A 14,895-nucleotide genomic window follows, 5' to 3' on the forward strand; every position below is an offset into this window, starting at 1 on the left:
TCCGCCCCCATGTGACATCACGCTCCACCCCCTCAATGTAAGTCTATGGCAGCGGGCGAGACAGCTGTCTCGCCCCTGCCATAGACTTGCATTGAGGGGCGGAGCGCGACATCACACGGTGGCGGAGCTGTGACGTCACGATCACCGTCTCCGTCATCAGACCCGGAGCGGATGTTTGCTCCGGGGCCTGATGAGAGCGGGGTGCTGCGTGCGAGCTCGCGGGGGTCCCCAACGGCGGGACCCCATGCGATCAGGCAACTTATCCCCTATCCATTACATAGGGGATAAGTTGTCAGCACAGTAGTACCCCTTTAAGACCAACATCCATGCTGCACTAATTCCATCTTATCTAGGACTGGCTATCCATCTCCATTCATAGCCAGTTCCTTAAAAAATGTACATTCTATCTCCAGCTGTTTGGAAAAAGAAACGTATTTCTAAGGACCATATATATTATATTAGAACCAGTTGGGTGCCCATCTAGGCATTTCTCCTACATTCCTGTAGAATTTTATAGCATACTGTTTTCTTTTATCCTGTTGCATTTTGGAATATGGAAATGTAGCTGTTGATACTTCTATAACAAATTGTTTGGTAGCCATTATAATTAAAAGTGTTGTCCAGACATATGTCTAGGGGTATGTTCACACTGAGTAATTAGCGTGGAATTCTGCGCGCTGAATTGCTCATCGGAATTCCGTGGTGTTCATTAGTATGAATGGGTCTTCCGCGGACCCGTTCACACTGCGGAACTTCAGCGACGGACATTTTAGTCGCTGAAATTGATCCATGCAAAGAAAGAACATGCAGTCCACAAGAACTGCATAGCCATCAATGGTGACTGCGCAGTGTTGTGCGGTCTAACTGCCGAATTATTTCGGCGGCCGTTGCCAGATGGGATCCATTCACAGGTCCACCGTCTACCCCCCCCGCACGTCACTCATGTCCACCCCCCTCTACACTCCTCTACACCCCTTTGTCACCCATGTACACTCCTCTACACCCATCTGTCACCCATGTACACTCCTCTACACACCCCCTCTACACCCCTGTCACCCATGTACACTCCTCTTCACCCACCTGTCACCCAATTGCACTCCTCTACACCCCTCTACACCCCTGTCACCCATGTACACTCCTGTACACTCCTTTGTCACCCATGTACACTCCTCTTCACCCATCTGTCACCCATGTACACTCCTCTACACACCCCTCTACCCCCCTGTCACCCATGCACCCTCCTGTACACCCCTTTGTCACCCATGTACATTCCTCTTCACCCATATGTCATCCAATTACACTCCTCTACAACCCTCTGTACACCCCTGTCACCCATGTACACTCCTGTACACCCCTTTGTCACCCATGTACACTTGTACACTCCTCTTCACCCATCTATCACCCATGTACACTCCTCTACACCCCTCTGTACACTCCTCTACACCCCTCTGTCACTCATGTACTCTCCTCTATAGCCCTCTGTACACCCCTCTACACCCCTTTGTCACCCATGTACACTCCTCTACACCCCTTTGTCACCCATGTACACTCCTCTACACCCCTCTGTACACCCCTATACACCCCTCTGTAACCATGCGGAGCCTAGTAGGTTTGTTTTGCAGGTTTAACGGTAAAGAATTGTATGTGGAAGAAATCGTGATGATGGCCCGGATCAGATGGAGAAGAGAAGGCAACAAAGCAAATTAGAGAAGACGTTATTGGTGAGTTGCTGTAACTCTAAACTACATACCCACTGATAAATAGATATAATGCAGTGCGTTTTTTATTGTTCCTCCCCCCCCCCCACTTTTATTTTTTGCTCGTCAACCTCGGTAGCGGTGCACCGCGGAAATTTTTTTTTTCAGAGGTGTGCCCCGACCCGAAAAAGGTTGGGAAACACTGGTCTAGAGGCTGATATACATCTTGGACTTTGATTGACACAATGGCTCTCATTTACTATTGCAAACCTGATATGTATTGTGGGGTTGTGCGCCAGATTCTGTCGCATTGCGCCAGAAATACTGTCTGTGCCAGATTTTGCGCCAGAATTGATTAACTCTCCATTTTTCTAAGAAAACCTGAAAAAGGGGCGTGGTCTCCATAAAGGGGGGTGTTCCTGACATTTCCACAAAAACCCAACATATTTACTAAGGTTTCCACATAAAATGTGGTGGATTTGAGTTGAGGAAAACCAAACAGATCAGCGCTTGTGTACAAAAAAGCAAAGTGTAGGGAAAGTCGAAAATGTAGGGAAACCTTAGTAAATACCATGGAAAATAAATTGTAGGGAATTAAAACCCACAAAGAAACCTACAATCCATTCTTCGTAAATAAGGGACAGTGTGGGCAAGTCCCGTGGAAATGTTCGTATGAACAACCATAGCAAAAACTTGCAAATAACTGTTTTGTTTTTTTTAACTCACTGTGAGCATGTGCGCAGTGGCAGATGATTGGCCAGACAAAGAGCTTCTTATGCTTCTTGCTTTCCTGTCATATCTGCTGTTATCTTTAGTTCTTTGCTTTTATCGCATGTTTGAGTAGTAAAGCAACAAATGCTAAAGCCTCTACAGAAGCTCTTAGAGTTTGCCTGTAAAGGGGTATTCCAATATTTTATAAAAAATAAAATAATATGCCACTCATGTAGTTGAAAAATTGAATAAAAAGACAGTTCCCCTGCAACTCCAGTTTTGCTCTGTCCAGTCCCCCGATCTTCTGTCTTCTTCCTGCTTCCAAGAAGAGTGCTCAGTGCAAAACCTGCCAATCACTGGTCTTGGCGGTTTTGGCTAGTGATTGGCTGAGCCTGCAGGTCCTGCACAAAGTCCTTGTCTTGGAAGCAGAAGATAGAAGATTGAGGGACTGGAAGGAGCTAGACAGGAGCTACACTACTTCCATTGGATTTTCTTGACAGTCTAGTATGAAACCATCTTTACCTCTAGGGATCTTTAAGCTTTACTAGAAACTTGTGGTTGTTAGCCACTTAAAGGGCTATTCCAGTAGAATTTTTTTTTTTCAAATCAACTGGTGCCAGAAAGTTAAACAGATTTGTAAATTATACTACATAAAAATATTAATCCTTCCAGTACTTATCAGCTGCTGTATACTCCACAGGAAGTTGTATTTCTTTCTGGAGTTCTTTTCAGTCTGCCCACAGTGCTCTCTGCTGACACTTCTGTCCATGTCAGGAATTGTCGTGAGTAAAAGCAAATCCCTATATAGCAAACCTCTCTTTCTCTGGACTGTTCCTGATATTGACAGAGGTATCAGCAGAAAGCACTGTGGTCAGGCTGAAAAGAACTCCAGAAAGAAATACAACTTCCTATGTAGTATACAGCAGCTGATAAGTACTGGAAGGGTTAAGATTTTTAAATAGAAGTAATTTACAAATCTTACAATGGGAAAGGGTAGCGTGCACTCACCGCGGGTAAACTGCTGCAAGCCCGAGGTCCGGGATCACCACGGCATAGACGAGGACGGTAAGGGGCGCTCAGAGGCTCTGAGCGCCCCTTACCGTCCTCGTCTATGCCGTGGTGATCCCGGACCTCGGGCTTGCAGCAGTTTACTCGCGGTGAGTGCACGCTACCCTTTCCCATTGTATTGTTTGATACTTTATCTAGTGTGTGCACCCCGCAGGTGCTGCATATGTTATAAATGGGGTCCGGACGCTGCCAGTGATTACCAGCGGTATCGTATATTTGCATGCTTAGCTGTACGGTGTGCTTTCTCCTCCTTAAGCGGTTTATAATTTACAAATCTGTATAACTTTCTGGCATCAGTTGATTTGAAAAAAAAAAGTTTTCCACCGGAGTACCCTTTTAAGTAGCAGACCCTTTAGAAGCCACAAGTTCTACCTCTCAATAGAGTCAGCAGAGCTAAAAACTAAATCTGTTCCAATAGGTTGATCCCTCCTCTAACATATAAGATAAACACTGTTCATAATAATTTGAGTGCATTACTTTTATCAATAATTAGTTAGAACTTACATTAACATAATATTATTGTTTTTCAAAAGGCTACGTGAAGCTTATGCACTTGTCAGTTGTTTAAGTCTGGTTTCACTGGTCTCACATCTATGAATTCATTTGCAACTTTACCATTGATCTGTTTTGCCTCTGATACTGATATGTGGAACAATCACATAAATGCTGAAAAAACTAATTTTGGAAATTGTCTACACTTCACTAATGAATTGCTTCAATATGTTCAATACTGGTCCATTCCACAACACTGCTTAGAGTGGGTTTTTGGACAATAAACTAACAAGAATCTGTCTTCAGGGCACTCAAAAGGTCCATTATGTGAGTGTCCTTAGCACTATTAAATACTCTCTAGGATTTTAATGGGGAAAAATGTACATACAAAACTTTGGACATGTAGATATGTGTGTAAAATTTTAATCTATTGGGATCTGGAAGTTCAGAGCTAGAACAAGCTGGGAAAAAATTGCGCTTAGCGAGAAAACTCGCTCACTCGTTCTAACATTTAGATCAAAACTTTTTATATGTGTCTAGGACATGTCAAACGTTTTTCCAAGGACAGTTACACTTTAAGACAGACATTAGAGCAACCATATAATAACTTGAAACTCATTGGATAACTGTAATGTTTGTTTATTTGTTTTTGTGCTTTTATGTCTTGGGGTCTGTTCAGACACAGTTTTTTTTTTTTTGGAAGAGTTAATGTTCTCATCCAATTGCTAGTCGGGTGTGGCTATTTAAACCCTAGCTTTGCTGCACTCTGGTGGCTGGTGATTTGTGCAAATTCTGACCATGTCTGCTTGAACATGCACATTGTATTTATATTGTGATATTTTTAACCATGGTTTATAGTCCTGTTTATTAAATATTTTAGTCTGTGGTACATTTGTCGGTTTTTAGGATGGGTATGTCCGTTCTGTCGTTGCCTTGTATCGTAGTCTGTGTTCACACTGTGAGTCTCATTTGTATAATTCCTATTCTGGTATCCTGGTTCCTCCATGTTTTTGGAGTTTGGTTTTATGGAATCTGTTCAGACTCATCCGTTTCTCAGTCTAGTGTTCCTCGTATTATATTTCTGTCTCCTACTAGGTCAGCATCCTGATCACACGGTGGAGTGTGCCCGCTGGCTAGTAGTCTATTTGGCTTTATTACGCCGTCTACTCCTTTTGTGGAGTGGGATGTCCAGTTTGTTTCTGTTCTGTGTCCCTGTGTGAACAGTGTTCTATGTTCCTGATCAGTTTAGTGTTTAGCATTCAGTTCTTCTGTTCAGCCCCTGCATTTCCTGGTTTCTGCTGTTTACTCATTCTATACCTTGTCTAGTTTATTAATTCATGCCTACCGTTTATCAGGATTCCGGTTTATGAACTGTTTGTTAGTACATTGCATCCTGCCCTGTTTGTGAGTTTATATTTTTTGTCTGGTGTATCTGGTTGTTAGGTAGTTTTCCCACTATGTTTCTGGCCTTTGACCGACTATGTATATGATTTTATGTCCACTGCACTTTAGCGCAGGTAAGGACTGGCACTGTGGTTGTCGATCCGCCATTTAGGGCAGATGGGCAAGTAGGCAGGGAGGGTTTCCTAGGGACAGCTTAGGGCTCACCCCCCCTGTCCACAGTCGGTCATGACGATAACACCTAATTTTAAAGAGCTGAAAATAAATGATTTTAATATAAAATTACCAAAGCACCAGATGCAAGTATGTCTCAGCCATGATATAAGAACATTAACATACAGTACATGGAATCCTTGGAATGTGTATTAGGAAGTGTGTGGAGGACATTGTGTTGCGCTGTATGAAAAACCTGCCACAAAATGCTTCACCTAATTTGACTTTAAAAGGTCTAAATCCCAGTTAATGATAACTCAGTAAATGTCCATTAATGTATGGGGATGACAGGTTCCCTTTGATAATGTGTTCACATTAAGCAATTTGGATAAAAGACCTGAACTTATAGAAACGCTGTTGTTCTTCAAGGTTTCCAGATAGGTCACTATCATAACACAAGCATATAAGGATGCTTTGGTCACCGAATATAAAGTCTAATTTGAATTGCAACAGGAATTATTGTGTAGTATTTCTACCTCAGCATGTAAGTGCCTATTACAGACTGCTACATTTCACACAAGGAACTGTCTCTGAATACTTGTGCATATTTACACTGAGTTTGCCATTATTTTCAATTAGAATTTCATATTAATTGATTTATCTGCAAACTTCCCATTTCTCAAACAGTGCATTCTAATGTAAAACATTTAGTTAACATGATGCAATACCAACAAAGAAGTGGTGCTGAATAATTAAAGGGTTTACATATTTAATGAAATGGCTTGCTTGCATTAGAAGCATTGGTTAACAGCTGCACACTCTTTTGAAGAGAACTTAAAAGTGCAGAGATGACAAGAGATTGCAAATCACAGCATTAGGCATAACATAGTTTTGTCACATTAATATGCAAACAGCTTTCTGTTTAATAAAGAATCATGGCAAATTGATGACAGAAAAGAGACATAACATTTACTTTGTCCACGCTTTTGTTGGATGGTAGGCTAGACAGTTGTGTCTGGAGGCCACCAAACTGACAGTCTAAAGAGTTATAACTGCACAACAAAAACTGAAATACTGTCATAAAGTAAGCAGAGAGTTTATCTGTTTTAGACACTTTTGCCAAAATATTAAAGGGAACCTGTCACACTGAAAATGCCATCCAATCTGCTGGACTCCTGTTATAGAGCAGGAACAGCATAGAAGACACATATATATATATATATATATATATATATATATATATATATATATACATATTATTGTGGGAAAACTTCCAGAATAACTATGTCATCTCTTCATATAAATCGTTGCACTTCCTGAGCTAAGTAGTCAGGTGGGCGGTCCTACTCAGTGACTGGCAGCTGTGTATAAGTGTACATACAAAGAGCTGTTGACTCCTAAATTGGACCATCCACTTAAAGGGGTTATCCAGGAAAAAACTTTTTTTTATATATCAACTGGCTCCAGAAAGTTAAACAGATTTGTAAATTACTTCTATTAAAAAGTCTTCATCCTTTCAGTACTTTTGAGCTTCTTAAGTTGAGTTGTTCTTTTCTAAGTTCTCTCTGATGACACGTGTCTCGGGAACCGCCCAGTTTAGAAGCAAATCCCCATAGCAAACCTATTCTACTCTGTGCAGTTCCCGAGACAAGCAGAGATGTCAGCAGAGAGCACTGTTGCCAGACAGAAAACAACAACTCAACTTTAACTTTCTGGAGCCAGTTGATATATATAAAAAAGTTTTTTCCTGGAATACTCCTTTAACTACACTTAAATGAAACTGCTTCAGAGTCTCCCATAAACAACCTCATAAGCTGTTCTCATAACAGTCACAATAAAACTCTCAACTAGTCATGTAGTTTAGAATTCAGCAAAAATACTTCTGCAAAAATACCTGTATTCAGAATCTGCTGTATATGTAAAAAAAAACTTTTATCAAACCAGGGTATCACATAATTCTGGGGTAAATTTATCAGTAGCATTTTAAAGGGGTCGCCACGCCCCCTCCCTTAGACTTGCATTGCAGGGATGTGGCGTGACATCACGGGCCCCGGCACCCTCACTCAACGTTCAGAACAAAATGTCCAAACACTGAGGCAGTGGAGTACCCCTTTAAATAAATGCTTCTAGCAGTAAATCATAATGAATACAAACATGTGCAAATGGCTCCCCAGGCATATTACACAACAATATGTCTTCTGAACTTACATCAATATAGTTTCCATTGATATAGTCTGAGCTGGATTCATCTTCAATGTTTTGCAGCCTCACGCGGGAATGGTCATCTGACAAAGAGACAAGATTTCAGTTTTTTTATATGTCTTAGAATATGAACACATTGGTCCAAATTAACCAAAACTATCTTGTACTATCCATAACAACCAGTCACAGCTCAGCTTTCATTTCACAGCTGTCATGCCCCCTCCCATAGGCTTGCATTCAGGGGGCGGAGCGTGATGTCACACGGGGGCTGGGCCGTGACGTCACAATGCTCCTGCCCCCGTGATCGCCAGTAATCAGACCCGGAGCCAACGTGCTCCAGGGACTGATTCTAACAGCGCGCTGCATGCAAGATCACGGGGGTCCCCAGCGGCGGGACCCCCGCGATCAGGCATCTTATCCCCTGTCCTTTGGATAGGGGATAAGATGTCTTAGCGCCGGAGTACCCCTTTAAGGCAAAATAGCTTAGCTGTGATTGGTTGTAATGGGCAATACCAGACAGTTTGCTTTTAGGCAGAATGGTAAATCTGGCCATTTTTTCTGAACGAAAAATAAAATTGAAAAAAAATAATTAAAAAAAAAAATATTGTGATATGGAGCGCATTTTGACCATGAATAAAGATATACTTTTGCTGTGTCACTGTCCTAGAAGATTGATTCTGTCCCTCAAGCCTCCAGGGAGATATGTCCAAAAGTAGAAATATTGTAGAAAATGTTGCCCTGTTGCCCATAGCAACCAATCAGATAGCTTCTTTCATTTTGCAGAGGCCTTGTTAAAAATTAAAGAAGTGAGCTGACTGGCTGCTATGGGCAACTTTTTCTCTGGACAGGTTTTGATAAATCTACCCCCATGTGTTTATTACAAAATGAAACAACCAGTTTATAAATGTTATTTGTTGAGGTTGTCCAACATTTTATGTTATAAAATGACAAAAAGAATAATACTCTCATTACCAATCCCCTGTTGTTCCCCTGTAGATGCTTCCCAGACCCTCCATTAGTCTCTGTTCAACCAGCATTGAATATGACAGTATGACGGAACATCTGACCTCTGCAGCCAATTGCTGCACACAAAACTGATATCTCAGATCTCAGCCCACCACTGCTACAGCCAGAGATTGGCAGAAAAGTATCACATGTTTTGTCAAGACATCTTTGCTGGAGCTGGGGGAACACAGACCATGGGAGATTTGGAATAAAAGAGTCAGGAGATTAATCAGATGAGTATTAGACTCTGTTCACACTACCATTGTGGCGTCCATCATGACCAGAAGTCACCATGCACTGCTGGTCTATCAAACGCAGCAAACCAGCAGCACCTGATAGAGATGGTCGATTTGCTGTCCATCATTTTAACAGAAAGAATAGTGCTGCATGTTGGGTCCTTTTCTTGTCAAATATGATGGAATCTCCAATGGGCGTGTGAACACAGCCTTATATTTTTTTGTTATTATGAGCCATTAGTAAAAAAAAATGTTGCATTGGGCAACCTCAATACTGACAAATTTCATACATTCCTATATATACGATCACTGGATTTGGGATTGTAACAGAATATCTATTTAGAGATGAGCGAACTTACAGTAAATTCGATTTGTCACGAACTTCTCGGCTCGGCAGTTGATGACTTATCCTGCATAAATGAGTTCAACTTTCAGGTGCTCCGGTGGGCTGGAAAAGGTGGATACAGTCCTAGGAAAGATTTTCCTAGGACTGTATCCACCTTTTCCAGCCCACCGGAGCACCGGAAAGCTGAACTAATTTATGCAGGATAAATCATCAACTGCCGAGCCGAGAAGTTCGTGACAAATCAAATTTACTGTAAGTTCGCTCATCTCTAATCTATATACACAGTCCATTTTTTCACTTATGAATACCAAAATAAAAATAATTTTCTTTGAATTACATTATATTTTAAAAAGTGTTAAAAATAGCAACAGAACAAACACACTGCTCAGCAAACACAGTGCTCAAAAAATAAGTAAAGTGAACACTAAGATAACACATCTTAGATCTGAATGAATGAACTAATCATATGAAATACTTTTGTCTTTACATAGTTGAATGTGCGGACAACAAAATCATACAAAAATTATCAATGGAAATCTAATTTTACAACCCATGGAGGTCTGGATATGGAGTCACACTCAAAATCAAAGTGGAAAACCCCACTACAAGCTGATCAAACTTTGATGTAATGTCCTTAAAACAAGTCAAAATGAGGCTCAGTAGAGTGTGTGGCCTCCTTGTGCCCGTATGACCTCCGTACAACGCCTGGGCATGCTACTGATGAGGTGGCAAATGGTCTCCTGAGAGATGTCCTCCAGACCTGGACTAAAGCATCCGCCAAGTTCTGGACAGTCTGTGGTCCAAATTGGTGGATGGAGCGAGACATGATGTCCCAGATGTGCTCAATTGTATTCAAGTCTGGGGAATGGGTGGGCCAGTCCATAGCATCAATGCCTTCCTCTTGCAGGAACTGCTGACACACTCCAGCCACATGAGGTCTAGCATTGTCTTGTATTAGGAGGAACCCAGGGCCAAACGCACCAGCATATGGTCTCACAAGGGGTCTGAGGATCTCATCGCAGTACCTAGCTACCTCTAGCAAGACATAGAGGGCTGTGTGGATTACTGACCCACCACTAAACCGGTCCTGCTGGTGGATGTTTCAGGCAGAAGAGCATTCTTCACGGCGTCTCTAGACTATTTCACGTCTGTCACATGTGCTCAGCGTGAACCTGCTTTCATCTGTGAAGAGAACAGGGCGCCGGTGGCAAATTTGCCAATCTTGGTGTTCTCTGGCAGATGCCAAAAGTCCAGCATGGTGTTGGGCTGTAAGCACAACCCTCACCTGTGGACGTCGGGCCCTCATAGCACCCTCATGGAGTCTGTTTCTGACAGTTTGAGAGGACACATGCACATTTGTGGCCTGCTGGAGGTCATTTTGCAGGGCTTTGGCAGTGCTCCTCCTGCTCCTCCTTGCACAAAGGCAGAGGTAGTGGTCCTGCTGGGTTGTTGCCCTCCTACGGCCTCCTCCATGTCTCCTGATGCACTGGCCTGTCTCCTGGTAGTGCCTCCATGCTCTGGACACTACGCTGACAGACACAGCAAACATTCTTGCCACAGCTCGCATTGATATGCCATCCTGGATGAGCTGCACTACCTGAGCCAGTTGTGTGGGTTGTAGACTCCGTCTCATGCTACCACTAGAGTGAAAGCACCGCCAGCATTCAAAAGTGACAAAACATCAGCTAGGAAGCATAGGAACTGAGAAGTGGTCTGTGGTCTCCACCTGCAGAACCACTCCTTTATTGGGGGTGTCTTGCTAATATCCATTTGCACAACAGCATGTGAAATTGATTGTCAATCAGTGTTGCTTCCTGAGTGGACAGTGTGATTTCGCAGAAGTGTGATTGACTTGGAGTTACATTGTGTTGTTTAAGTGTTCCCTTTATTTTTTTGAGCAGTGTATAACAAGTTTAATTATCAGGATTTCCTGGTTTCTATGGAACATCAGAATGGAATTTGCAAACTTAAATCTTTCCAGACTCCCAAAAGGTCTATCTGTCTGCTGAATTAAATTAAAATGGGTCTTGTCCAGGTGCTCTGTGCTAGCTCCTCTAACTCATTGTAATAAATTACTTTTCTTCCTGATGGCACAGTTCCTTGCTGCGTCCTTCCCTAGCAAAGCGATAAGATACAAGCTAGTTCCTAAGCACCACAGGGCTTAATTAAGCTCTGGTACCGAAAAGTCAACAATGTCAGAAAGTGACATTTAGTCTAATGCAATACTGAAATCGAAAGATTTGTATTTAAAGTTTTGTGCACGTCAATATAAGTCAATGTTACCGGAAAGCAAGAGTCCCCCCAAAAAAGTCGATATACTCTATAAAACATACACGGCACCAAATTACAGTATTTGGCTATACTTGAATACTTAATATTGCAACAGGGGCACAGTAGGTAACACATTATACATTCAGATGGAAAGGCAGAGTAATTACACAGTATATCAACTTTGGGGAAAAACAAATGTTGATATTTTATAATATTATTTATTAAATGTTGATATTTTATTATTATTGGTGCTACTGGGGATCAGAAACAAAATTATAACAGCTGAAGGACTGTTGAATGTGTGCAAAGTGAATATTGTGAAATCTAAAGGGAACCTGTCATCACCATGCGTGAACAGGGTGGTCCCTGAAAACTTCTTCCTGATCATTGGCCTTGATTCATAGATCTCTCTGTTTTTGGGTATAAGGAGAGATCTATCAATTAAAGGGGTACTCCAGCGCTAAGACATCTTATACCCCTATCCAAAGGATAGGGGATAAGATGCCTGACCGCGGGGGTCCCGCCACTGGGGACCCCCGTGATCTTCCACGCCGCACCCCGTTATAATCAAACCCGGAGCGTGCTCACTCCGGGTCTGATTACTAGCGATCACAGGGACGGAGCATAGTGACATCACGGCTCCGCCCCGTGTTACGTCACGCTCCGCCCCCTCAATGCAAGCCTACGGAGGGGGCGGGACAGCTGGCACGCCCCCTCCATAGGCTTGCATTGAGGGGGCGGAGCCGTGACATCACACGGGGCCGAGCCATGACGTCACTATGCTCCGTCCCTGTGATCGCTAGTAATCAGACCCGGAGCGAGCACGCTCCGGGGGCTGATTCTAACGGGGTGCGGCGTGGAAGATCACGGGGGGCCCCAGCGGCGGGACCCCCGCGGTCAGGCATCTTATCCCCTATCCTTTGGATAGGGGATAAGATGTCTTAGCGCCTGACTACCCCTTTAACCCCTTAAGGACCAAGGACGTACCGGTACGTCCTTGGTCCTGCTCTTCTGATATAACGTGGGGTTACACAGTAACCCCGCGTCATATCACGGCGGGCCCGGCGTCATAGTGAAGCCAGGACCAGCCTCTAATAGCGCGCATCGCCGATCGCGGTGCCGCGCACTATTAACCCTTTAGCCGCGCGCTCAGAGCTGAGCCGCGCGGCTAAAAGTGAAAGTGAAAGTTCCCGGCTAGCTCAGTCGGGCTGTTCGGGATAGCCGCGGCTAATCGCGGCATCCCGAACAGCTGACAGGACAGCGGGAGGGCCCCTTCCTGCCTCCTCGCTGTCCGATCGCCGAATGACTGCTCAGTGCCTGAGATCCAGGCATGAGCAGTCATGCGGCAGAATCGTTGATCACTGGTTTCTTACGAGAAACCAGTGATCAACATAGAAGATCAGTGTGTGCAGTGTTATAGGTCCCTATGGGACCTATAACACTGCAAAAAAAAAGTGAAAAAAAAAGTGAATAAAGATCATTTAACTCCTCCCCTATTAAAAGTTTGAATCACCCCCCTTTTCCAATTAAAAAAAAAAACACAGTGTAAATAAAAATAAAAATAAACATATATGGTATCACCGCGTGCGGAAATGTCCGAATTATAAAAATATATCATTAATTAAACCGCTCGGTCAATGGCGTGCGCACAAAAAAATTCCAAAGTCCAAAATAGTGCATTTTTGGTCACTTTTTATATAATTTAAAAATGAATAAAAAGCGATCAATAAGTCCTAATGGTACCGTTAAAAACTTCAGATCACGGCGCAAAAAATGAGCCCTCATACCGCCCCATACACGGAAAAATAAAAAAGTTATAGGGGTCAGAAGATGACAATTTTAAACGTATTAATTTTCCTGCATGTAGTTATGATTTTTTCCAGAAGTCCGACAAAATCAAACCTATATAAGTAGGGTATCACTTTAATCGTATGGACCTACAGAATAAATATCAGGTGTCATTTTTACCGAAAAATGTACTACGTAGAAACGGAAGCCCCCAAAACTTACAAAACAGCGTTTTATTTTCAATTTTGTCGCACAATGATTTTTTTTCCCGCTTCACCGTAGCTTTTTGGGCAAAATGACTGACGTCATTACAAAGTAGAATTGGTGGCGCAAAAAATAAGCCATCATATGGATTTTTAGGTGAGAATTTGAAAGAGTTATGATTTTTTAAAGGCAAGGAGCAAAAAAGGAAAATGCAAAAACGGAAAAACCCCCGGTCCTTAAGGGGTTAAGGCTGGGGGGGCATGGAAAAGCCATCAGGAAACGCCCGATTTGTTGGTTAGGCAGCATGAAAGTGTTGATACATTTATACCTAGTAACCAAGAACCTGACAAACGAGCTCTCCCTCAGATTAAATAATGAACTGTTTTGTTATCTATGATGTCTCAGTACTTTAACTTTTTGACAAAAATGATTTTTCTCCCTGCCGAGAACATTATAAACTTTAAAGAGGAAATTGACTTAGCTATGTGTGTTCCAGCATAATTGTCTATACGACAGAAAATTTCAAATACATGCCTGCTCTTTGGACTCAGATGATTTATTTAACAGGCGCAAAATTTGTAACCTTTTCTACTAAACGATCCGCGGATGTTTCACATTTGTAAAGGTTATAAATTTGCCTGTGTAATGAATTATTTAATTTCAAGCCTAAATTTCTCTGAGACAAAAAAAATTACAAAAAAATGCAACTTTAGATAAATGGAGGCATAATTATCTAGTGTTCATAATTAAAAAAAAAAAAACACCCTGGCTCTGTTTAGGGTCACAAAGGGTTAATATATATTTAATTTGTAGAATTAAGCATTCATTAAATAAACACAATCTTGCTCAAGGGGAGGTTTAAATATAACTGTCCTCCAAATGCATGCTGGTATCTTTTCTTGGTCATTAGTATCAGAGCTGGAACTGTAAGGGAATGATATGCAGTGCTACTATCATACTGTCAACACTTACATGCAATGATATTCCCATATCTATTCTTCATTCTGTTCTCGTCTTTCTTTGCAGACTCCCATGGTGCTGACTGTCCTTCAAAGAAGCTCTGTTAAAAAAAAAAAACGGTGTCACTAAATGTTATGCCACATAGAATAGAGAAAAAAATAGATATATGTAGTCCAAGGTTAGGGGAAGAATTACAGCAATAACTTCTTAAAAGAATGGCGATGCCAGTTTGACTGAAGTGGTAGAAATGATTGCCATGGCTGTTCACAATGACTTTATTATCTGGAGATCTATCTGAACAATCACGTCTGCTTCATTTGTGGAATACGCAAGGTGCAATTTATGTTGTCAGTATCACATA

At 42.2% G+C, this 14,895-nt stretch overlaps 1 protein-coding gene across 11 annotated transcripts in view; it reads right to left on the minus strand.

Moving 5' to 3' along the window:
* Positions 1–14,895, minus strand: part of PTPRM (protein tyrosine phosphatase receptor type M) — an 898,578-nt gene that overhangs the window by 132,956 nt on the left and 750,727 nt on the right. For all 11 annotated transcript variants that reach the window (XM_056521605.1, XM_056521601.1, XM_056521594.1 and 8 more), the window contains 2 exons: positions 14,547–14,634; positions 7,731–7,807 (listed from right to left, as the gene is read on the minus strand). In XM_056521605.1, coding sequence (XP_056377580.1) covers positions 7,731–7,807; positions 14,547–14,634 — 165 coding nt within the window. The remainder of the gene's footprint in view (positions 1–7,730; positions 7,808–14,546; positions 14,635–14,895) is intronic.

This window comes from Hyla sarda, chromosome 5 (genome assembly GCF_029499605.1).
Source record: "Hyla sarda isolate aHylSar1 chromosome 5, aHylSar1.hap1, whole genome shotgun sequence".
Taxonomy (NCBI): domain Eukaryota; kingdom Metazoa; phylum Chordata; class Amphibia; order Anura; family Hylidae; genus Hyla; species Hyla sarda.